The sequence below is a fragment of the Chiroxiphia lanceolata genome, chromosome 4 (assembly GCF_009829145.1).
Source record: "Chiroxiphia lanceolata isolate bChiLan1 chromosome 4, bChiLan1.pri, whole genome shotgun sequence".
NCBI classification, from domain to species: Eukaryota; Metazoa; Chordata; class Aves; order Passeriformes; family Pipridae; genus Chiroxiphia; species Chiroxiphia lanceolata.
Window position 1 is genome coordinate 30180066 of NC_045640.1, and position 24910 is coordinate 30204975.

General features: G+C 35.0%; 1 protein-coding gene across 1 annotated transcript in view; it reads right to left on the reverse strand.

The window, feature by feature from the left end:
* The window catches only part of SGCZ (sarcoglycan zeta), a 427442-nt gene that overhangs the window by 184972 nt on the left and 217560 nt on the right, over window positions 1-24910 (reverse strand). The window contains exon 3 of the mRNA XM_032686604.1: window positions 2799-2993. Coding sequence (XP_032542495.1) covers window positions 2799-2993 — 195 coding nt within the window. The remainder of the gene's footprint in view (window positions 1-2798; window positions 2994-24910) is intronic.

Sequence of the window (24910 nt, forward strand, 5' to 3'; positions counted from 1 at the left end):
CACATATTATATGAGGGCAATTATTTGTAACTTGTATTCACCTTTCAACTTTCGGACATGGTACATTGGAAGAAGAGATTGTAATCCCTGAAAGTTTCTCTACATTTCCTAGTCATCCTACATAATCTCATAAAACGAAACTTGGTCAGCTTGCCTTTACTATGTTTTTACACAATTGTAAACAAACTATATTTTCTTTTTTAATTACTTCTTTAACAAGCTATTCAACATCTGTCCTTAAGAACAATTCACTTCAATTCTGTCTTACCATGAGATGAATGGCCTTACAGAAAATCCTGTTTCTTCTCTCTGCATATAAAAAGAGCATGGTATAACTAGCTCAGATTCAGAATGTGACTTTTCTGTGCAAGGTCAGTATATTCAGAAACTTTTCCAATTGGAAACTTGATCTCAGAAAGGCTTTTATTATGCCAAATTGCCAGTGGCTGCAGCTTTATAGTTAAAAATAGAAAGTCAACAGCTAATATAAATTAACAGTGTTGCAATTGACAGCCAGCAATGACAAACTATGACCTGGCTCTTCATAACCCCTTAAAGTGGTGCAATTACTATTGTTTCTATAAAAAGCTCAACACTGGCATATGCCAAAACAGGAAATAATTTAAAATAATGTCAAAATGTCAAAGTAGTCCAATTTCAGCAATTATTTTATCATGGCTAGATTCCCCTTTTGGGTAAATATTCTTTAGGCTTCTAGTTGCACTTCTGATTTCCTATCACTGCCCAGTTATACAAATAAAATTTCTTGGTTTATATCTACCTATACGTATATACACATACATGGAAAAAAAATATACATATTTCTAAGCTATTGCATTTTTTGTAGCATGTATTGCAATAGCATGTATTGCTATTGCAATACATAACTTTAGATTCATAAAATAAACTATTTTACTCTCAAATATCTGCCACCAAGAATGTGACTCCTTCGGACTTGATACAAATTTCCCACTCATGCTCAAATGTGCATGTGAGGACATAAGCATGAAGATATTATTGAACTTTTAATATGACAGTCTTCTAGCAGCCAATTTTTGAATGCATATTCCAATGTGATACTAACTAGTCCAAGCAGAAGACTACCATTCCATGAATCTGCAGAAGAAAACTCATATTCTTCTGTGTATAAATAGCAAAACCTATTCGAACAGGATCAAGGAACAGTGTTTATAAAAGCTGAAACAATTCATTTTCTGTACTAGATTCTTGCACTGATTTAGTGATTCACCATAAACTTTTAACGTTCTAACAAAGCTTTGATGTGCAGGAAAGAAAACTATTTAAAACCTACTTTTTTTTAAATTTTGTTTTAAAAAGATTGCATAATCAAATTCTAAGAGCTTTAAGCTGAATAGTACTATAATAGCTTCTACCGTGGAAGGTCAAACATTTCCTAGATATGGGAACAGTACTTTCAAATATTCTGTTGGAATACAACCTTCTGCACAGAGAAAAATTCTGTGCTTTGTAAAACATCTTCTTATCCTATTCAAATGTCCATTCTCAATTCTCCTCTGGCGTAGTAGCAGACCATTTTACTGAAGTGAACAGTTATGCCTAAATATATTTCTTGTACAAATCAACAATTATTAATAAACAAAAATATATATGGATGTCCTATTTTGAAAGTGCATTATGACAAAAAAAATAAAAAAGAAAAAATAGAACCAAAAAACCAAATCCAGTCCCTGCCTCCAAAAAAGGCAACCCCCCAAATCTTCTCACCGACTCTTCAGTACATGAATATTAAAGTTATACAGTTGTCAAAATATTAATCCAACATATTCATCCACAGGTATTTGCACAATACCTCTCACCAGACAACAGTCTCAGATAACTTAATGCATTACAGAGCATTAACAGATTTAGGACAATTTTAGACATATGTTTGATGCTGCTTTTGTTGGCTGTTTTTTTATTTCCAATAAACTAATGGAGAATAGAAAAGCTCTGTGACCATAGGAATTTGAAATTTATAACAAATTACATCAAAATATGGCTTATGAAGGTCAAAATCCAAAGAGAGAGATTGCACTGATCCTAGCAGAAGCACTACTATTTTAAACTGTTGAGAGTTCTATCTTTTATTTTGATGTACAAAAAGACACTACTCTGCTGCCAACTAGTATGCACTTCTACCAGTTTCCACTAAACACATTTGTTCTTTCAAGTGTACATCTGAAATACAGATTTGATAACACTTTGATGATATTAAAGATTCCAGACAGAGACTGTCTCAGAAAAGCATGTGACTTTTAGACCCATCCACTTTCCTATCAACACCAAAACAGCTACTCTAACTTCTAGGTGAAACACAGTCGAAATTGTCAGTAAACTCTAAAAAAAATACTAAGAACAACAAAAGCTAAAAAAGGCACCATATGTTGATCTGAAAAAACCAGTTTCCTCCTAGGAGAGATACCACACAGAACAGATATAGTAAACTCCTACTGATTATTATTCAGTGATGACAAGAAACCAAAAGATGTTTGGGGCAGTCATCATGACATTTTTGGTTGGGCAAATAAAAAAAAAATCTAAGATCTAGATAGATTTTCAGAAGATACGATTAACCAAAAGTATCTGAATACAGGGCACCAGTTCACTCACTGCAGAATATACACAAAAGGTATAAATACCTGAAGTAACACTCGAAGTATATATGATTTTTCACCAAAAATTACAAGATTTCTCTATAACATGATACAGGAAAAAAGAAATAAAACTAGCAGTTTGTACTTCAAGAAATGGGATACATAAAGTTACTAAATACTTACCACTGTGAAATTCATAACCTTCAAAATCCATATTGTCATTGCTAAATTAACAATCATGGTAACCAACAGCAGTAGGACAAAGAAGTATAAGCACCTCTTTCGCCATCCATAAATCCCTACTGGGTAAAACTGAGGTTGCTCAGTCCTTGGAAGGCTGTTCTGTTGTGTTGCTAATATATACTGCTCTCGTGTCATCTGGAAAAGAAAGATGTAAGTATAAGTTAGCACATGAGAGACCTGTTTTTCATATATTTTAGTACATGGAGATTATCTGAGAATGTATAGAAAATCAGTTCCTCTGGACACAGAACGGATGCATTCATCTAGTATTAAGCACATCAATATTATTTTACCTACGCATTTATAAAGAATTTGGTGGGTTTTGTTGATTTAAAGTAAATCTTTGATTTCTATTTCAAATTATATTTGCATTTCAAATTTATCAGCAAGAAACTTTTAAAAATGGTAATGTAGTCCATGCATGTATCTCACACTCTGTTTCTGAATGTTGTTTTATTGTCCTTTATAAGATCATTCAGGAAAATTTTTGTTCTAGTTTTGGCTGAGGTAAAAGTAATGTTCTTCATATAGGTTACATTTTTTCATATAAATAAAAGAAAAATCTCATCTTTCTAAAATACATATTTAATAAATGAAGATATCAGTTTTTATTATCCTTAGTAAATTAAACTAATAATTGATATAATTATACATACATCCTTATTTTACAAAAACAGAAATTCATTTTGCCCTTTAAGAGATACAGATACTACCATAATCTGTTTTATTTCTGAACTAGTTTAAGTTCTTCTAGCACATGAGCAAGCAAACTTTCTAAAGTTACTATTAAACTTCTTTAGAATAAAAATGTTTATGGCATTTAATAAGGAACCATTTAAGATTTTTTACATCCTTAAATTTCTTTTACAGATATTTATATTCATATTCAGCTGTCACATTGGCTTTAGACTGGAAGGTGTTAACTTTTCTCCATGACTTAAAAATTAAATTAAAGCAGTCTCATTCTGTTTATGTAAGAGTTCATCCTGAAATATGCCCATTAAAAATGTCAGCTTACTAGGCTTTGTGCTCAGGGGGAGGAAGAAAACACAAACCAAAAACTATCCAAAACAAACAAATAAACTCCCAGCAAACTCGTAAACCAGACAAAACAATCAGTTTTGCATTTAAAAGCTGCCTTTATTTTCCCTAAAAGAAAGCAAAAAATGCACAAAAACAGGTCAGTTGATTCAATGAGAAATAAAAACCAGATTAGATCCATTTGAAGGATCAAAGAAATGCTGATTTCATAAGATTTTTAAAATGTGGAGCTCAAAAATATTTATGTGAACATCTGTGCTGCTAGATATTTATCCAAATCAACACTCTCGAGGTTTTACCATTCTTCTTAGTGAATGAGATATTAATGGAATAAATTAACTCACCGTGAATAATTAGAGCCACAAGTCATAGAACACATACTCATATTGCAACAATATATATATAACTAAGTCAAAACAGAAATAAAAAAATTTATTAAGTAGGTTTTAAACAAGTTAGTAAACAAGCATTTTGTAATTTTTATTCTTTTCAATCAGAATTGCTTCTCTTTGCCAGCAATTTCAATTACATGTAATGTAATCAGTTTATTTATGTAGTAAACCATTACAAATACATTTCCCTCAATGACATTTCTCAGTCCTCCCAGGCTTTAAGACCTTAGATCACCTCCTTATCACATCCTGGCAGTTTTCATCCTAGTTGTGTTTGAATTCCTTATGAATCCAGAAACAGAATGCATGAATGAGTTAATCAGTGTGAGTTTCCACACATTTATTTAGCCATCTGTTACAACAAAAATGCATTATATGACTATATTTTGAGATTTTAAGTAATTAGTATTTTTAATACCATTTCCATTGTCTTGTGATCTAACTTTTATATTACCTATGAAAAATATCATTAAAAATAGTTGAAAAGTAGCTTCTACATTGTGAGAATGTCAGAAGTAGCAATGGTCCTAAAATTATGAACATGGTCCCATGGAACAGACCCTTTGCAATACAATCACTAAATAAAATGACATTTTATTCCATCACCACAGCCAGGTATCATCAGTTCCCTTAGTGTATGCTGTTCAACTGTGTGAGGCTTGGTGAAGCAAGCTGTTCTGCAGTCCATGGAGGTCCACACTGCAGCCCATGGAAGACCTCATGCTGGAATAGCCAGAGGTGCCAGAGTTTGTGACCTCATGGAGAGCCTGTGCTGGAACACGATCCTGTGAATCTATGGACAGGAGCCCACATGGAAGGAGCAGGTTTTCTGGTAGGACTTGTGACCCTGTGGGATGCCCACACTGGAGCAGTCTGTTCCTGAAGAACTGCACCCCATGGAAAGGGAGCAGTTCATGAACTGCTGGAGCAGTTCATGAAGAACTCCAGCCTGTGGAAAGGATTCACATTGAAGTTGATGGAAGACTGTTCCCATGGCAGGGACCCCACAATGGAGCAGGGGAAGAGTGTGAGGAGTCCTCCCACTGAAGAGGAAAGAGTGGCAGAGACAATGTGGGATGAACTGACTGCAATCCCCATTCCCTATCCTCCTGCACCACTTGGGACGAGGAGGTTAAGAAAACTGGGAGCAAAGCTGAGCCAAGGAAGAAGGGAGGGATGGTTGGAACATTTTTTTAGATTTGTTCTTATTTCTCATTATCCTATACCTGGGTTTCCAGAGATCAATATTGGGCCCAACAATGTTTAGTATCTTTATAAGTGATTTGAATGATGGGCTCAAGCGTACCCTGATGAAGTTTGCTGATGATACCAAAACTGAGTGAAAAGTGGTTGCTTCAGAAGGGAGAGCCATCCTGCAGAAATACCTACATAGGCTGGAAGAGTGGGCTAACAAGAACCTTAGAAAGTTCAACAAAGACAAATGTAAGATCTTGCATGTGGAAAAACATAATGCAGGAGTGCAGCACAGCCTGGGATTTACCCAGATCTGTGGAAAGATTGCACTGGAGAAGTATCATAAACAAGGTAAAGGAATCTATCATAGCAGCGGAAACTACTTAGTCATGTCAAACTGCAACTGAATATATTTTGCAAGTGTTTATTTTCATCTATACCAACACTTTCTTATCTCTAGCAGAACCATAACAAAATGGTTGTGCATATTCACTAGGCACAGGTGAATCAGAGTAACCATACAGCATAAAATTTAGACCACAATCAAGCCTATTACCTTCAAGCTATTGATATTTTAGGGCCACAGGGTACTGTTGGAACACATACCTTAGACTTATAAAAGTAATTAAAGAATGGAGAAGAGACATTTTACAGTTTCAGAGTTTATTTAGTCTTTGGTAAAATCTCTTACAGAGGTAAATTTTCAAAGCAGAAAAATGAAAGAGAAGACCATTAGAAAATGTACTAAACCTAAAAGTGAGATCGTTGATATAATTCCTGGAGATAGGGTGGTGATCTACTTAAGCCAATGTAACAAAAACTGTTTAAAACATAATTATGCCTTTCAAGTAATTCTCAAGGCAAATATAAATTCATCTTAATGGATAATGGCTCTTTTCTTCCAAGAAAAGAGCCTCACGGAAGAAGAACCAGATTTGACAGTATGGAATGAAACAGAGGGATTACTGTTCTTAACTAAAAATGTTTCATCAAACAGGAGAAATAATTCAGTATTTGCTCTTAACATCTGGGCAGTCAATTTCACTTTCAGCTTACTGATTTTCTGAAAAGAAAATGATATTGTGTTGCATATTTTAAATAGAGGAAATTTTACTTCTGGATCATCTCTACATATACTCTAAACCTATGTTGATTGCATTTATCTTACCTCTTTTTTAAAAGTAATCCAAGAATGCAAATAAATGTGTTAACAAGTTTTGTAGATTTTTTGACAATTGGAAAAAAAAAAAAAAGTGGTAAAAGATACATTTAGATAAAATAATCGTAAGTGGTAAGGGTGCATAAAAGGGATGGGGTGTCATATGGTTTGAGATCCTGGATCCGAATCTCACTGAAGTATTGATAGGGGCTGGAACCAAATCAGTGTGAGTGTGTGTGCGCACGTGGGGAAGGGCTGTGCCTGGACCTGCAGGTCCATGGTAAGGCCTGCACATCAGGCCTGTGCTGGGAGCACATGGCAGAGCTGAAGGCAAGGCTTGCAGCCCATGCAGAGCCCATGGCAGAGCTGCAGGCCCTGCAGCCGGGCTGTCAGTCAAGGTAGACCTGCCTGGTAACCTGCCCACACCACACCCCTGCAGCCTGTGACTGGCTACAGCACAACTCACTCTGGCCTGGAAGGGAGGGGAAAACTATAAATACGCAAGACTCAATGCAGTCTCTCTCTTCTCCCTCTCCAGCTGGCACCATGTGAATCATTGAATCTTGTTGGTAACTGTTCTCCTCTCCTTTCTCTCCTTCTCTCTTTCTTTACCCCTTTTAATCTGTTTTCTTTTACTCTTTTCCTTCTCTTATGGGTGACTTAAAACCAATGAACTGTGTTCTACTAAAGCTGATATATGGATTGGTTTAGTGGGTGTTTCCTGTGGAATGGTCTTTGGGCTGAATGCTAGTGAAATGCTTTTTTCTTGGTTGTATTTTACTCCTGTAAAAACCTTTTGCCAAAATATCTTATTTTTCACACTAAATTAAAAAGAATTTCTCTTAGAGAAGAGTGTACGACTCTTTTTCCGGGTGCTAATTAGAGGTTATAATGAACCAAAAGGCTTTTAAAAAGTCTTAAATACAAATGGAACCACTCTGGGCAGTTTATAGCTTAATCCGGAATGCAACATATGGTAATACCATCCCAGTAATGGAATTAAAAAATTTTTCTTGAAGTGTGGTTGACTGAATAAAAAATGAAGTTAACGCAGCAGCTTCTCCATGCCATACTGAGGAGCATGCCAGATAATGCCTAAAGAAATGAAGATGAGTACAGAAGAGCATGATTATACTTAAAAGAAATAGCAGAAGTTATCAGAGGGCTTTTAAACAGCTTGATATGGCTTTTACATGCTTGAAAACCAGACAATCTAATAAAAAACTGGTATCTCAGTAGGGATGAGGAAAGGTAAGAGGTAAGAAGGAAATTTCATAAATTATTTTCTAGGATAACTACAATTTTCTCCTAAAACAAGCATTCTTATCTTGTAATGAAGACTCAGATTCTAGTGCTTTTCCTATCCTAAACCTATGACTCATGCAACTAATGCTCTTTAAAACAAACAGTATCTGTGTTAGCATCATTGTATATATGAAGAATGAAAGCTCAGGGTAGGAGAAAAAAAACTTCTTCACAAACAATGAGCAAACTAGTGAGAAACTGAAGTCTCATTACATTGCCTTTCATTTGGAATTACTTTCAGGGTTTTTTTCTGTTTTCAAGGCAATACAAGTTTGAGGGAATTACAATGAAAGCTCATCAAAAGTTAGTTTTTCTAACTCACGTTCTCTCCCAATTTCTTTTTAGCTTTCTGAGAAGCTCAAGTTGAACGTCTCAAGAGTTTCACTATCCCTGCAGCAAATGCTGTAACTCAGATTGCTTAGAGACCCACAGCATTCTCTAATCTTACTCAGATTTTCTGTTAGCTACAGTTAATAGATTTCACTTGACAGACCTTTCTATTAACCAACCTTTCACACTCCTACCTTTGAGAAAATTATTATTCAGTTACAGATTTTTTTAAAAGTGTTTAATAAAGCCTGCCTACATGCCCAAGGGTTTAGAACAGAATAAAGAAATCTATGTTAGAAATATCAATACAATGATTAAAAGTGATTTGAAATTTTCAATGAAGACTGCTTTTATTGAGAACAGGTTGATTCATTGAAATTTATCGAAATAAAATGGAAGATTAGAGGGATGGCATCAGACCACCAGACATTCACCCACAGGTTGGAGGGAGAGAAGAACTTTTCTAAGAACTTCCAACATTTTTTAGAACATTCAACATTTAGAACTTCAGCATAATTATTTTATTTTCTATATTTATATATGAAACAAAAATAATGCATTACTTACTTTCATAACTATTTTTTTTGTTACATTTCTTATTAAAAAGGAATTCCCTACATAGGTATATCAAGACTGAAGTGAGAAACTAACCTTAATGATGATAGAAATATAACTCTGGGAATGATTTGATAGTTTTTATATTATAAATGTAAAATGTTTATTTAAAGCTACAAGCAATGTTTAATTCTGACAAAATATTATCACAAGAAGTACTTAGGAATATCAAAAAAAACCCACAAAGAAATCAACATCTAATTTGACCAACCAAAATCTTAAGTAGTTTACCACTCACATCATGAATCAGATAAGTAAAAAAACCATATCATTTTTGCCACCTCTGGTATTGTAATTGTAGCCTGGAACACAACAATGCTTTTAAAAATTTTCATTACTGATTGATTATCTGTGCATTATTTTCTTAATTCATAGAAAGAATAAAAAACATAAAAGAATTTTAAAATATAAAAATACAAAAATACATTATGACAGCATCTAGATCCAATAATGATTTGGGTTGTTAAGGAACATTTTAGCAATCAGATGAGCTGTAGAGCTGAAGAGATAGAAGAACTATAGCTAGCAGGGAAAATTCTTCACATCAGCATTTACAGGAAAAAAAAATCAAACCCAATCTGGTCATAACTAGCCATAGCTCGAGACATCATATAGTTTATTTACCATAAGCAGCTGTCTCTCTCCAGTCACCCTGATAGTACCATGGCCTCTGGCCAGCAGCTCATGCTGTGGACAGCTCTCTTTTTGTATGATGCTACTGCAGGTCATTCATTTTGCATGCCCTCTACAGAGTATGTGGTATTAAGCTTACAGCTGAAAACAATTTTACTGTTTTCTTCATAGACTTTAGCTGAAAGTCTATCATATATAGTGAAAAATGCATTATACAGAGCAGGAAGTGCTGTAAGAACCATAACACTTCTTATGCAGCAAATACACAAATACTTAGTACGTAACACCGCAATCTTAGCTCTAAAATCAAGAGTTTGGATGAAATCAATAGGAAGTTCAATATAATAACAAATATAAAGATGGCAAGCAAGTTGTATCTTTTGGAAAGGTCTTATGAATGAAAGGATGGATTTTTTTTGCAAAGCTTTTAAAATGCCAAGCAGCTCTTGTTGTCACTTCCACTATATATTAAAGCAGATGAATTGTTCCTTCTCTTCTGCAAGGGTTTGGTAATCTACATACTTCAAAAATTAACAGAAAAAGATTGTATTATCTTGATTTAGTTGGGATCATATCAACTAAGAATAGACTGACAAGGTATTAGAACTGCATTATTAGAGAATTAAATACTGAATGGAGAGAGCAGCTTCCTCTGAAATCATCTTTATGTGGGCTACATCTGACACTTGTGAAGTTTTCTCCTTATTGTACTAGCCATTCAAGCCTTTCAAAGGCAACCAAAACCATATCAGCAACTGAACCTAGTACAAACAGTCACTGGGCAACAAATTGGTGGTCCTATATGATAAAAGCCTTATCACTCTATTTTATGTTGTCTACATGCAATAGAAATCAGTGTTAAATCCTTATTGCTCTAATGGACAATTTTTTATTTGTTGGATTTTGGTTTTTTTTTTCCTGTGTAATATAATTGAGATCCATCACTATTAAAACTGCTTCAGTAGCTCAAAAGCATTTGAAGAGTATGGTTCTTCTGAGACCTGTACTAAGGTATCTCATGGAGTCACAGGATGAAGCAGGAAGAGCTCACCTCTCAAGCAGGGCTGCCTAGAGTAGGTTGCTCAGGACCATGTCGAACTAGCTTTTGAGTATCTGCAAGGATGGAGACTACACCAGCTCGCCCTCACAGTAAAATATAAACTTTATTTATCACAGACTACTTTTGTCACAGAGGTGTCAAATTTTAGGGTCTTCAAGATTCTAATCTGAGAGTTTGATGCTTTTTTGGTTCAGCCATGGATTTTTGTCCTGGTGACTTTTAGAAATGAAGGTAGAACTGTACACAAAGCTCCAAAATTGTGTTTTCTAATGAACATATTTGGAAATCCCTTTCCACTCTTGAAAAACTAAAGGAAGAACATGCAAATAACTTCAGTATCAAGCTGTATATAAAGTCAGTTGATTACATAATTTATGTGATTTGAAGTTTAATAATTCAGAAGAATCTGTTTTTCTTCTTGGCCACAAAGTACAGTTTTGTCATCAGTGTCAACAAGTCTTAAGTCAGTATGTTTTTACTGACAATTCTCTTGGCTTTATGATGTCAATTAGAATTCCATTTTTTTGCTAAGTCAATACAATTAGATTACTACAGAGACTTCATTACAGCCACAGGCAGGACAGCAGCTGAGGTACACAATTTTCTCCCTATGATGCCACTGCTCACTAAACAGTTATTATAACAATTGTCTATAAAAGGACAATAAATGTTTGCATCTTCAATAATGTTCTCCAATAAAATTATCACTTCACAAAAATGGATATCAGTGACCTGATACTATTACCATTATTACTCAGTGTGAGCATTTATGACTGTTATGTTTAACATATTTAATTGTAAAGTTCACTGCACAGTGATCTTCACAGCATGATAACAAAAATAAATAATCATGTAATGAATAGAATCATATCTTCCCCACTGTTCTGTGACTTGAAATGTTTCTAAATAATAATATTATTTAGAATGTTTCTAAATAATAATATGCTATATTATTCTTAAGGAAGCTGAATTCAAATCCAGGCTTCATGTTTCCCTGTAATATGCCTTTTTAAGTTACATTTTCAATAATCAACCACAACAATTTCAGTATAATTTCAGTGTATTTTTAAAAGAAGCTTGGGTTTCAAAAGCTTACTCATTATTTTACTTTATTTAGCTTTCTAATCATCTAAATTTTCATGTGGTGTTTGAGAATAACTTTTAAGGTGTTTTATCTAGATACACTGGCTACATAGTATATTCTAAGGATAACCTTAATCAAATTAAGTGGGATCACAGAAGTCCAGTGACAGCAACACAAGATTCAGTATAGCTGTGTTGTCTTAGAGAAAAGCAGACACCTAAGGAGACAAGCAGATGATGAGTAGACTGTTGGAGTCCAAAAATTTGGACACCAGAAAAGAAACTGCTAGGTTTAAACAGAAAACTCTGAGTCACAGAAGCTGGGGAAAAACCTCCATTTGAGGGCCAGACCAGATGTCACTTGTTTGGAAAGCTCTGCCAAGAAACAGGGAGACGGTGCTCTGATGTTATCAGACCTCTTCATAAAACCCATTTTGTTCCCCCCTTTGCATGTGTATTCTCTGTTTCCCATGCATTTTGCAATCCTGAATACCTTTCTCCCCCCAAGAAATCCCCCAAGATAAAGTAGGGTTTTTCCTGTGATGTAATTGTGAGACCCCAAGATTTGTTAACCTGAGTTTTTCCCTTATGTCATCTTTGTGAAACCCCCAATTTTAACAGAATGAATATGCAAACCCCCTGTTGAATATGTAGACCCTAAACCCTTTGAATATGAAGTTGTAAGTCCAATAAAAGCATTCCAGCTTCTTGCCTCCCTGGGATCGTCTTAGCTTTATTGACCTCCGTAGTAGACTGCTGAAAGATACAATAGCATACTGCCGTAGCAGCATCTGTGATAGCTCTCTGGACGTCGTCTCAAATATTCCTACTACTAGATAAACAGATAAAATTTGTCTTACTGAATAAATTCTAAAAGTTTATTACAACAGCAACAGTCAGGAAGATCATGGTAAACCATTGGATCTCAGTTAAAAAAACTTAACCACTTTTCTATTAATCCCGGTGGGCCCTCATGCCTGTTGCTCTACATATCTCAATAAGGCATGACATATACACAAGCACTAGGATCAGCACTTTACATCTGCTCAGCTCCTTCTCTTAAGGCCACTGAGGAGATAAGATGAAGAACGTCTTTGCTAAGGATATTCCACCATGAGAAAACCTGGCAACCACATCAATGGAAGATGGCAGGATCAATATTTCAGTAGCTTGACAAAAACTGGCACTGCCTTTCCTCTGTTAGTGATACATTTCCTTATATCAGTTTTAGCAGACGGTGACAAAAGTGCAATCTTCAAGAGTCAGGAAAGAAATTTTAAGAGTGGCAGATTCACGAAACTCAGCTAGACTGGAAGAAGCAGGTGGAATGAACACTTCAACCACGAGAGGAATTACCCTCTTTAACTAGTTCATTCCTACCTGTAGTTTGAAGTCTAAAATTTGTGTGGTGGGATAATCACACAAATTTTGTGTGAATCACACCACATTTGTGTGGTGGGTATTACACAATCAAAGAGAAGAAAGATAGAAAATATGAACCAAAACCTGAATTTCTAGAAAGATGAAAAATAAGCTTTTAACCACTGTTCCTTTTCCTCTTTTTTGCATACATGTGTAGCACAACTCTGCTGTATGGCTGGAAAACATACCTGTAGATCTAAAGTCACAAGCATGGCTCTTCTGGCCTAAAACACACAACTCTGTTCATTCAAATTAAAAACACATGGGTCAGATATCAAAGAGTACAGAACAAGTCACATTGAATAAGTGCTATGATATGAAGAACAAGAATATCACTTAAAAAGAGAATGATTACATTTTGGATTTGACTTGTATTTGTTAAGCTTCTTCAGTAATTTAAGTAGGCAAAGCTACACTGAGTCTTTAATTCACCATTTTAATCTTGATGTGAATTTAATGGCCTCATATTCAAAATTAATAGAGCCCCAATCCTTTCAGTAGTAATCAATAATGATATCAATATGTAAACTAAAGTCTTGGTGTCACAGGAACACAAGCATGGATCAAATCTTACTGCTATCCACAGCTCTAAAAATATAAGCTAAAACAGTACAGGCAGAGAAGAATAGAATTTACCTTAATGGAAAAAAGATAGATCAGACTGACAGAATTAGATTTAAGAATACACACTCACACACACACACACACACATATATATATATATATACATATACATATATACACAGTACTCTCTAACTTTATAGCACCTACCAATATGGGGTCCTGCTCCAGTCTAAAATAATAACGTTTTAAAATTATAACAACAGAAATGTTTTATCATGGAATAAATATTAACATTTTGGGCACCACCACTGTGATAACAATCATGAACAACTCAATACTTAAAATACTCTGAGAATACAGATTTCAGTTATTAATCAATAATTTTACCATGTATTTCATCTGATACCATAAAGCAACAGAGAACACCCTAATTTCCTTGTGCAGACACCAGGAGTCTAAGATGAAATTAGGACCTCCATTGCTTAAGTTTACATGGTTTTAATTTAATATAATACATAGGACCAAGAATCTTAATTTGTTTCCCTTTTTTCTTCAGCATTTCCTCCCTTACATTAAGCTCCCTCATCTTGATTGTTACTAATGGATATAACTGTTCCCTCTAATTGGCAGTCTCATAATTTATCAACATGGTTTCAGAGTGATCACCTGTACCTGTGCCTCCCTCTTTATAAACAATCTCCATGGCATCTTAATACTGTAGCAAAAGTCTCCTCATCTTTCTAGCGTCCACATAACCAATGACATCTCACACAAAAGTATCCAATACCAAGAGATGTTGAACATGGGGTGCAATTTTTAAGTGAAAGTAACCTTCAGAATCATCTTCAATGATAAAAACAGCATTAAAAACACAACAGTGGAGTAACAACTGCATTTTACTACATGAAATTTGAAATTATTGTTCTCTGTAGCTTTAAAACTACATTTACTTATAACTAAATAATTCAGTTCTATGTTTTAAAGTGCTAGAGAACTTCGATTTTCTTTTCAAATTTTAGTTACTTAGGAATAGGAGATCTAAACTCCTGGATCACCTTGGCACTATTTTTCATCAAAAATGGAACCTGACACTTTATTTTATTATTAGAATCATCTCCACAATTTCACTTTCTCCATTCCTGTTTGCATTTGCTTCTTCCAGAAAATGCAGGCAGAAGCACATTTATTGCCAGTCAACCTGTTCAGATTGAGCAGGATACTTAGCACTGAGGAAGGAAGCTCAACCACATAGAAGTCATTTCCTTACCGAAAAGTGGTTCCAAATACTTACTAATAATGAAGACATTTAATATGTAATTATTCAATTACATATTTCTTCCACATTAATTAGCTAAATTGGCAGTACTGAGGTACTGTTTTTCACTTTTTTTTTTCTTTTTAACGCAATGAATTGGATGATGCCACTCAATTTCTGGGGTAAAAATCTTCAATTCTTTCCAGCGCTGTGGGAAATCTAGGGAGATTCAGGTGGTCATCTATATCTCATCTTTACTATATTCAACTACTTTCATTTCTTCACTGGAGGGAACTGGGCTAAATCCTTTGATAGTCTAATGCAGGTGGGGGGTTTTCCTGACTTTCCTCAAATGACTAATGAAAATTAAATGAGACCCACCCCACAGAAAATGTGTTCTCTCTGACGTGAAAATAAAAAAGAATCAATATAGCATGATGAAGAGACAACTGATTGGAATTGAACAAATGAAGCCTTCTTTTTATACTAACAAGAGACTGAAGGAGGAGCCCAGTGCCTACACCACTCTAAGATACACATAAGCACTGTTGGAAGAACAGAAGGAAAAATAACTGCTCTTCACTGGAACTCTACTGAGGCAGCTTTATCAATAGACAGTGTGCAGCTGCTTGTCCCTGCAAGAAGCTGGGGTCAGCAAAATGGAAAACTGACAAACATCCAACACTTGATTTGTTAGAGACTGTACTCCGATGCCATTACTCAGTCTGATTCTTGTGAACAGGATATTCAAGGGAGAATAAGTACAGCAGAGAGAGAGACTGACAGACAAATGATCTGGAAGAAGAAAAAGACTGGAAAACATAGTTTTTGAAGATGCTAGTGTGGAGATCGCTATAAAAATACAGAAAAATGAGCAGATGTCCTCCAGAAGTCCATTTTAATCCTACCAATAATTCAAACTGGAATTTATAACTAGTTAAATATCCATTGGTAAAGGGGAAAAGCCTACTTTGAGGAAGTGCTGTGAGGAAGACTGGTATGATGGTTATGCAGAGGAAAAATGTATGTAAAGAAAAAAAAACACTAAAAAAAACCAGAAAAGGGACAGAACTGTGGCTCAAGAAGCAAAAAAATTTGCAGTAAAGAAAGGACTGGGAGAGAAGCCAAGCATTCACTGTTAATATTGGCAAAAGTTAATTCTCTATGTATTTTGGGAAGGCAGCTAGCACATCAGCAGAAAACACCTTTGCATACCCTAGAAACTGTCTGTGACTGTCAAAAGCAACCTTTACTGAGCACAATCCAGGAAATTAATGAAATTTCCATCAAAGATCCTCAGCCACACAACAACAAAAACAAAAACAGAAAAAAAAAAGGGGGGGGAATATTACTTCAAGAGTTTGCTTTTACCACCCTATCACACTTATCAATAAGTGAAAGTCTCCAGTTTCCTTTAGATAAAAACTGTTAAGATTAATAAGAAATCTGTGTTATTCTTTAGAGATAATTTGACTACTGTAAGCTCACCAGTAATTAAGAGTCCTTCATAAACACTCTCACCAGCATCTCAACAGTAATGATGGGGTTCGTGACAGAGACAAGATGCTGGAAGCATGTTGGAATCAGAATCTCCCATTTCATTAACTACCCGTATCATACTTCACCCATGTTTGCATCAATGAATCAAACTGTCTGATCAGAAATGTTCAGAATAGATCCTGTCTTACTTGTAGCAACCAATGAGTTTGCAGGGTTTGCAAAAATTCAATTCAGCATACTGAAATTCTTCCTTTATATTTCTGTTACAGAATATGTTCTACAAGGAATCCCTAGATTTTATATTTCTGATCAACCAACTTACTGATAATTGACATTAAAGTCTGAAAATAAGAGTTTCTAAACTGACAGAAAATACCTACTGCAGTGATGTATTTTTCTTCAACAACACTTATTTTTGGTGGACACATGTTATTTCTTAGTCTATTTTCTCTTCTTTATGCAAACTCTTGGTCATGCAGCCTTTACAGACATCCCACTTCCAGACATCCATGGACTTAGGATCTTGACTTAAGATGCAATTCTCTCCCCCATCTGCTAAAGCAACAGCATTTTTAGGGTTCCAAAGCCTTCCATTCCTTGCAACAACATAATAAACACACTGAAAATAATTAATGCTTATAATTATTTTCTTGAATCAGCCTCCTTATTTATCTGAAATATTGTATGGATTTTGATCAGTCCTCTTAGAAATTAAATATCCCAGTCATTGTCCCTACTCTCCAAGCTGTGACTTCTTCTTCAGAGCAAGGCATCTTTTCCTTTGGCATGGATCGATTTCAAACCTTTCACAGGCAACACCAGTTGCAGACACCTAATTCCTCAGGTAAGTTAGTCACACATAGAAAGCATTTTCTAGTGGAACAAGCAGTGGGTAATTATTTTACAGTGTGAATAAATGAACCTCTATGTCTTCCTAAAGTCTTTATGTACTGTGTGACAGACTACATAACATACTATGTGACATTCACAACACAGAGACTTAACAAAACAGACTGATTCTTCACTGTGCATTTTTTCAGATTAACCAAACAAGATGTTTGACAAATGCCATGCATCCAGCCCATATATGCCTGTGTCATTATGAGAACAGCTTTCTTGGACACCTGAAAAGGTTCCTGGGACCTGCAGAAATACAAAAATCTCTCTTCTTTATTATTTCTCTTAAACATTAGTGATTTGACATTTATGTGAGATTTCATAATACTACTTGGTAACCCTATAATTTGCTGTTGGATTATGACTGCCATTTCATGATCTGTGGTCTAAATCTCATGCAACATTACTTAAATCAGCACTGTTTCTGAAAACAATCTCTTTCTGCTTAATTTTGAAAATGATTATTGAAATTGCGTTCTTTTTTCAGCCTCCTATCTCTTCATGTGACCCATGATCAGATTTAAAATCTATTTCCATCTTTGTTCACTTCTTCTAGTATTTAGATTCAAGATGACTAATTTGCTGGAGACATAGCATTTTGTCAAGCAGAATTACATGCAACTAGAGAATCAACATCCTTGCTGTCAATTGCAAAAATAATTAGAGTCTACCACAAACTATACCATATAGAGGGACTATTTAAAAGAACACGTAGTGACAGGACAAGGGTGAATGGTTTCAAACTAAATAAAGGTATGTTTAGAGTAGACAAAAGGAAGAAATTCTTTACTATGAGGGTGGTAAGACATTGGTACAGGTTGCCCAAACAAGTCATGGATGCTCAATCCCTGGAATTGTTCAAGATCAGGTTGGATGAGGCTCTGAGCAACCTAGTGAAAGGTCCCTCTGTCCCTGTCAGAGGGGTTAGCTAATTCCTGATATGTGGATTTCCCATGCTTGATTTGTATTTCCACAGACTCTGGTAACTATTCTTTTACCTGACTTCATAGGAACCACTTTATCTGATCTCTTATGAGTTAAAACTGAAAAGAGAAACAAAACCAGGAATTCAGAATCACAGTGATAGAGGGGTTAGAACTAAATCACCTTTACAGTCCGTTCCAAATGTCCCAGGACATTCTGGGATGGTTCTACGATTCACCAGCAAATTTACAAGTCCCATATATTCAATCTTAGCTTTTTTGGCACAACCAAATAACAAAAGGAAAATACTTAATAACAAACTCCAAGACATTCCAGTATCATCCTTGTGGTAAGATAGAAATAAAAAAACATTAGCCTAATAATGCATTACTGGAAGGTACACTGATAACTATGAAAAACACAGTCTAAAACTTTTAAATATACACTATAGGATTCTATACACAACAAAGCTCTTAATAAACTAATTTAATTTGCAGAACTGAAGACAAGGCATTCCAGACTGAGGCATCTGGAACATGCAAAAGCATTACTCTAATCTTATAACTTTGCTGATGTTGGTAAAATTGCTGCCCTTCATAAAGTAGTTAACTAATAATTAATGGACATGGCTTTTATACATCAGTTACTTCAGAAAACTCACATTACCTGAACAAATAACTAAAATGGTACTATTGTTTTGGAATCAATACAAACGTGGTGTTTTTAAAATTTAGAACTGAGAATTTTAAAGGTTAGTACTATATAAATACAGAAAGAAGTTGGCAAGCAAAATCTCACTGACTAATCAATAAGAAAATATTTTCTTGAAGACTTGATTTTATTTGGCTGGGATTTTTTGTGATTCATGACAAAAATGCATCATTGGAGACAGGAATTAGTTTGGTGACCATCAAACTGTTGTGCAATCTTACACCACAGTAAGCCTCCAAATGAGTAATCAGCAGACTATCACTGTGATTCTGAATTCCTGGTTTTGTTTCTCTTTTCAGTTTTAACTCATAAGAGATCAGATAAAGTGGTTCCTATGAAGTCAGGTAAAAGAATAGTTACCAGAGTCTGTGGAAATACAAATCAAGCATGGGAAATCCACATATCAGGAATTAGCTAACCTATACACTGAAATTCTCATGATGAGCAGTAGAGTAGGCCAATGAAAGAAAGTAGTAACAAGTAAATTTACATTAGTGCTCCTAAACATTTTGCAAAACTAATTTCCAGTGCATTAGCTGTGATATCATATAAGGTTAATTTTCTGAACTGATTAATGTATTACCTGATTGAATGCAGTAATTGTGACTCTCTTACTTAATATTTTCATTAAAAACTTCAGAGAATTGGTACACAGCATCATTTATTCACAGACATGCCAGTGAAGATAAGGAAAGGGTGTTCACAACATTTTAAAAATCCTAGCATTATGAATACTAAAATAATCATACAGCAATTTTTTTATTTCAAAATGCAAGCTGATTCTCAGAAGAGAAACTGAGAATAAAAAGTCCATTGTTAAGTGGGAAAAACTATTTTAGGAATCATCAAAGGAACCAGGAAAAATGAGGCTGGGGGTGAACAGGAAAATTTCTGTAAGTAGAGAGTAGAGAGTGTCTGGCACAGAAAAGAATAGGAACCATTTTCAGAATTTGTAGTCAGAAGTATATTCTGGAGGACAGTAATAACACTATTTTTACACCTCAGAGAAGACAGAATTCTAAATACTTAGTTTCTGATACTTCACAAAGAATAGGAAAAAAAGAAGAAAAATAACTGGACAGATAAAAAAACCCCAGTTATCTTTGGTTTTGTAAGTGAGTATTAAGACTCAATCACTCATGCTCACAGATTCTAGCTAGTGAAGTGCAACAATTACCCTACTCTCTTTTTAAATTTCCTAGAAGTGCTTCACCTTCCATGCTCATCACTGGAAACTGCTATTGGAGTAGTGAGGCATTGCACAGCTACTTGTTAGGCTGCCTGATGAAGCATGATTCCTCATCAAACCTTCCCAGTGTATGTAAAGCTTACTTTGAGCTTTGCCAAAATAGTGTAGACTTCTTCCCTTCTGAAGCCTCCTATAACCAGGCACAAGGCTGGCAGTCAACTCTGACCACTTCCACATTTGTACACCAAGCACACGTTCTATCATCAATAGCTTCCTTTTGTTTTCACTAAGCCATCTTGGGAAAATGTAAGAAAACATTTACAACGAACATTACAAATGTAGATGTGACAAAGAGGAATGTCATATCTCAAGTACTGATTCTCCCTGAGCCTACAATGCCATTCATTTAGAGAAAGAAAATACTGTACTATTCATGTGTAAACTTATAATATGTACAACTAGGATGAAAAAGTAATAACCACCTCTTCAGGACGTTATGACTGGATAAGGAATTTTATTTATTTAATCAAAACTACTAGAAGAAAGTGGGTAATCAACCCCTTTTGGAATTATAAGTCCTAAAATGCCATTAATTTGCCAACATGATCTAAAGACATAATTTTATTTTTTTTTAACTTCAGAGATAGACTTACTACTTTATTTTAGAACAATAGGCCTGGCTTTTGTAGTCAGCAAACATTTCAACCCAAAATTTTAGTGATGTTATGGCCTGCTAAATTAAAAATATCTATACGTACTACGTTACGCTAGTCCAATTTTAATATACCTACGCTGAAATCAAACACTTATAGTGGATAAATCAATGTAACAAACAAACAAAACAAAACAAAAAAATCATAGTTACCACTATCATTCATGTTAAGTTTCCCTCAGAGAGCTTAGATTGATCTTCTTGTTTATGTACGAAGCATCTCATTTTATCAAACAGCCTTTTAAATTTCAGACAGACCAAAAAATTGAAACTGCTGTATTTCCCTGAGCCCTCTGTATAGGAAGATATTTCACCTAGTGAATACAAAAATTTCTCTTTTCATTCTTTACCAGTTTTGGCTGGGCTAGAGTTAATTGTCTCACTAGTAGCTACTGTGGGGCTATGTTTTCAATTTATGATGAAAACAGTGTTGATAACACAGGGATGGTTCTTTTTTTGTTATTGCTGAGCAGTGTTTACACAGAGCCAAGGCCTTCTCTACTTTTCGTACCACCCCACCAGCAAGGAGGCTTGGGTGCACAAGGAGTTTGGAAGGGACACAGCCAGGACAGCTGACCCCAGTTGACCCAAGGGATATTCCAGACCATATGGCATCATGCTCAGCATATAAAGCTGGGAAAAGAAGAAAGAAGAGGGGAGATGTTCAGAGTGATACCATTTTAATTCCTGAATCACAGTTACACATGATGGGGCCCTGTTTTCCTGGGGATGGCTGAACACCTGACTGCCTGTGGGAAGCAGTGAATTCCTTATTTTGCTTTGCTTGTGTGTGCAGCTTTGGCTTTACCTATTAAACTGTTTTTATCTGAACCTACCTGTTGTTTTCACTTTTCCCTTCTGATTCCCTCCCCAGCCTGGCAGGTGGGAGAGTGAGTGAGCAGCTGTGTGGGGCTTAGTTGCCAGCTGAGATTAAACCACAGTAGTGGTGAAGTTTCTGCATTATACTTAGTGTAGTAGAATGCAAAGCGGTGCAATTTAAGCTTATATCCATTTAATGATGAGCAGCATTGTTCCTGTAACTGGTTTGAATTAATATGGATAAAAGTTTAGAAGAAAAAGATAAAGTTTTAAAAAATTGTGCTTAAAGGGCATATTTATTGCATCCTTTAATTATAAATAGCTTCAATTATGAAGTATCTATAGCCAAAAGAAAATGAAATAAAGTTCTACTTGACCATAGTAGAAAATACTATTGAAATACTCTTTTTGAAACGCTGACAAAATTGGTTAACTTGTATCCCTCCTTTGTGCCTTATGCATTCAGCCTATAGAGAATGAGTCATTCTTGCCTTAAAAGTCAAGTTTATGGGACATCATCTCATGAGATCCATGAAAAATGTTTTCAAGACAATCTGGCACATATACAACTAAAAGTGAAGCCTCTGTCCTAGAAATGGAATGGATTTAATATTGTGGTTTAAATTTCTAGGTCAGGTGTATCAGCATACACTGATTATCTGACTCCTTGGAAACATAGTTCCATGTAAAGATTAAGATAAAATTCTTACCTAAGAAATTCTTTTTCTTTGAGCCAGAATTTTTCTTTCTACTCTTTTCATAATGAGGCAGATTATTCAAGATATTATCTACAAAAATATATTTACAGTTGCTTTATATTTGTTGGTAAAGATTTCCTGCTGCAACTTTATTCACTGTGCTGTTTATTCATTTGAATCATTTATCACATTATTCAGTCTAAACTGGTGATACAATCTTGCAAAGGAAAGGAACTGAAAAGCATTAAAGGCATCTACAGCTTGTGGTGGTTTGGAATAAACAGAAGAATCAAGTCCCCCACTGTATCATTATTTCATTTAAACAAAGATCTATATGTCCTGAACCTTTTCTAAAAAAGTTATTTCAAAACCAGTGGGAAAAAAATGTAAACGCCAATGGGTATTGAGGACGTATACCTAAATATGCACACATACTGAAAGCAACAAGCCAATGTAGAGTCCTAGACAAATGTCATGTTTCACTTAGTCATTCAAGTTGCAAATTCCAGTGACACAAAGCAGAAAAAATTAAGAGATTGAAATTAAATGGCCAGACACTGCTACGGATACAATCCTTGTATGCCACTTATGCACATCTTGCCAATCCAAACGAAAGAGAAAGAAGAAAAGAAAGAAATGCTTCTGTGTAGAAAAGAGAGAAACCACAGTTGTTTTCTGCCAAACTGCCTAATTCTACCTATAGCATCACACTCAGGGAGATCCCCAACTATATATTATTCTACACTCCACAATACAAAAAATAGTAAAATACACTTTAGCTGTATTTCAGTTATTGCACCATCAAATGAGTTATGCATGCTATAAAAGTTACAACACTGAACAAAAAGAAGGAGCAAGGAGCGAAAAAATACATAAAAGCATCATACCAAGGAATTTAATTTAAGACGATTAGGAAACACAGGTAAAAAAAGAAGCAAGCTGTTTCTATGCAAGAGTGACAGACTACGAAGAGATGCCTCAACTTAAAATCAATACTGAACGGTGTTCTGGTGTCACTCTCCAATCAACAGTGTACTTACAACATACTGACAATCGGTTTTTGACCTGATTTTGTGCTCTTGAAACTTCTGTGTTTCCTCCTGTGCGTCAGTACATTTCAGTAAAATATACTTTTATATACCTGGCTGTATAAAACATGTAGAAAGCATAAATATGGTATAAATTCAAAAGCCTCTAATAGCAGTATTTCACTACAGGATATTGCTTTTGCAGATATTCATAGTGTATTCATGATTCAGGAGGATACTATTATGAATAGATATATTCACAAGGGAGCTGTTAAGATCTATCACTGTTTTAATCAATATAAGACAGTTTTCATATGTGATCAGTTGGTTTAAACAAAAAGCACATTCAAGTCAAAATTTCTGAGGTTAATTAGCTTACAACCTATGGATTTTTCTCTTCATACAAATTCCGAATTGGCACAAGTATGTCTCAAAAGCATTACCACAGTGGTATTACTGTGGAAAAATCCCCATCCTACACTATTCAAAAACTGTTCCTTGTAGGCATTTCTTCCGAGCTTAGATCTAATGAGTTGTTGCTATTTGAAAATTAGACGCATTATCAATATTTTGATACAACAATTAAGTGTTATAACACCTTAAATATCAACACAGTGTTGCAAGAAGTATTTAGCTTTGTCTTTTAATACATATGACCTTAAAATAAAACACACCATCTGAAAGTACGGCTTACACTGATAAAAGCTGCAACACTCTACACTGTCCAGTTTTGATTCAACAACTGCCAGATAAAACTAAAAGTGTCCTGCTGATCAGGAATAATTAGAAATAATTAAGTTGGGCAAGCACAAGATCAATCTCAATGCATACTACTGGCAGGAAGACAGGAGGATCCTTAAGCCCCTAAACCCATCATGCCCACTCCGCTCCTTCTCATATTATTGTTCTGATCACTCTTGTAATTTGGACAAAAATTTCAACTTATTTTCAGAAAAACAAGGAAGCAGTGAAAACAAGGAGTCAAGGAAAAGAATAAGAGAGAACAATGAGCCCAAAATTAGTTAATTAGTTGTCACATTTGATTCAGGATATATCTAACCCTAATAAGATCTGCCAACCATGAACATACTTTAAAATGGTCTAGAAATGAAAATCCAGTCTCCATCTGTAGCTCTATTTCAGAGACATCAGCATCTTTGCTTTTTCCAAAAAATCTGATTTTGCAGGAAAACTTCCAAATTTAGTGACAGGGCCCTCCAAAGTACATGTACATGTTCTAATAAATCCTATTTACTTAAAACAAACCAACAACCAACCAACAAAAAACCAAAACCAAAACCAACCAACCAACCAAACAAAACAAACAAAAACCCCTACCAACAAAAGGTGCTTCAGAAACAAGCACAAGTAATTAAATAAACTATTTGTCCTTTTTTCATAAAGGAATGTACTCACCAGAGAATACCTTCCTTTGGAAAGATAAAACCTGATAAAACCTCTACTAAATAGATCCCATTAATACTTGATCCCTTTCTAAAATATGCAGTCAGAATTATCCCG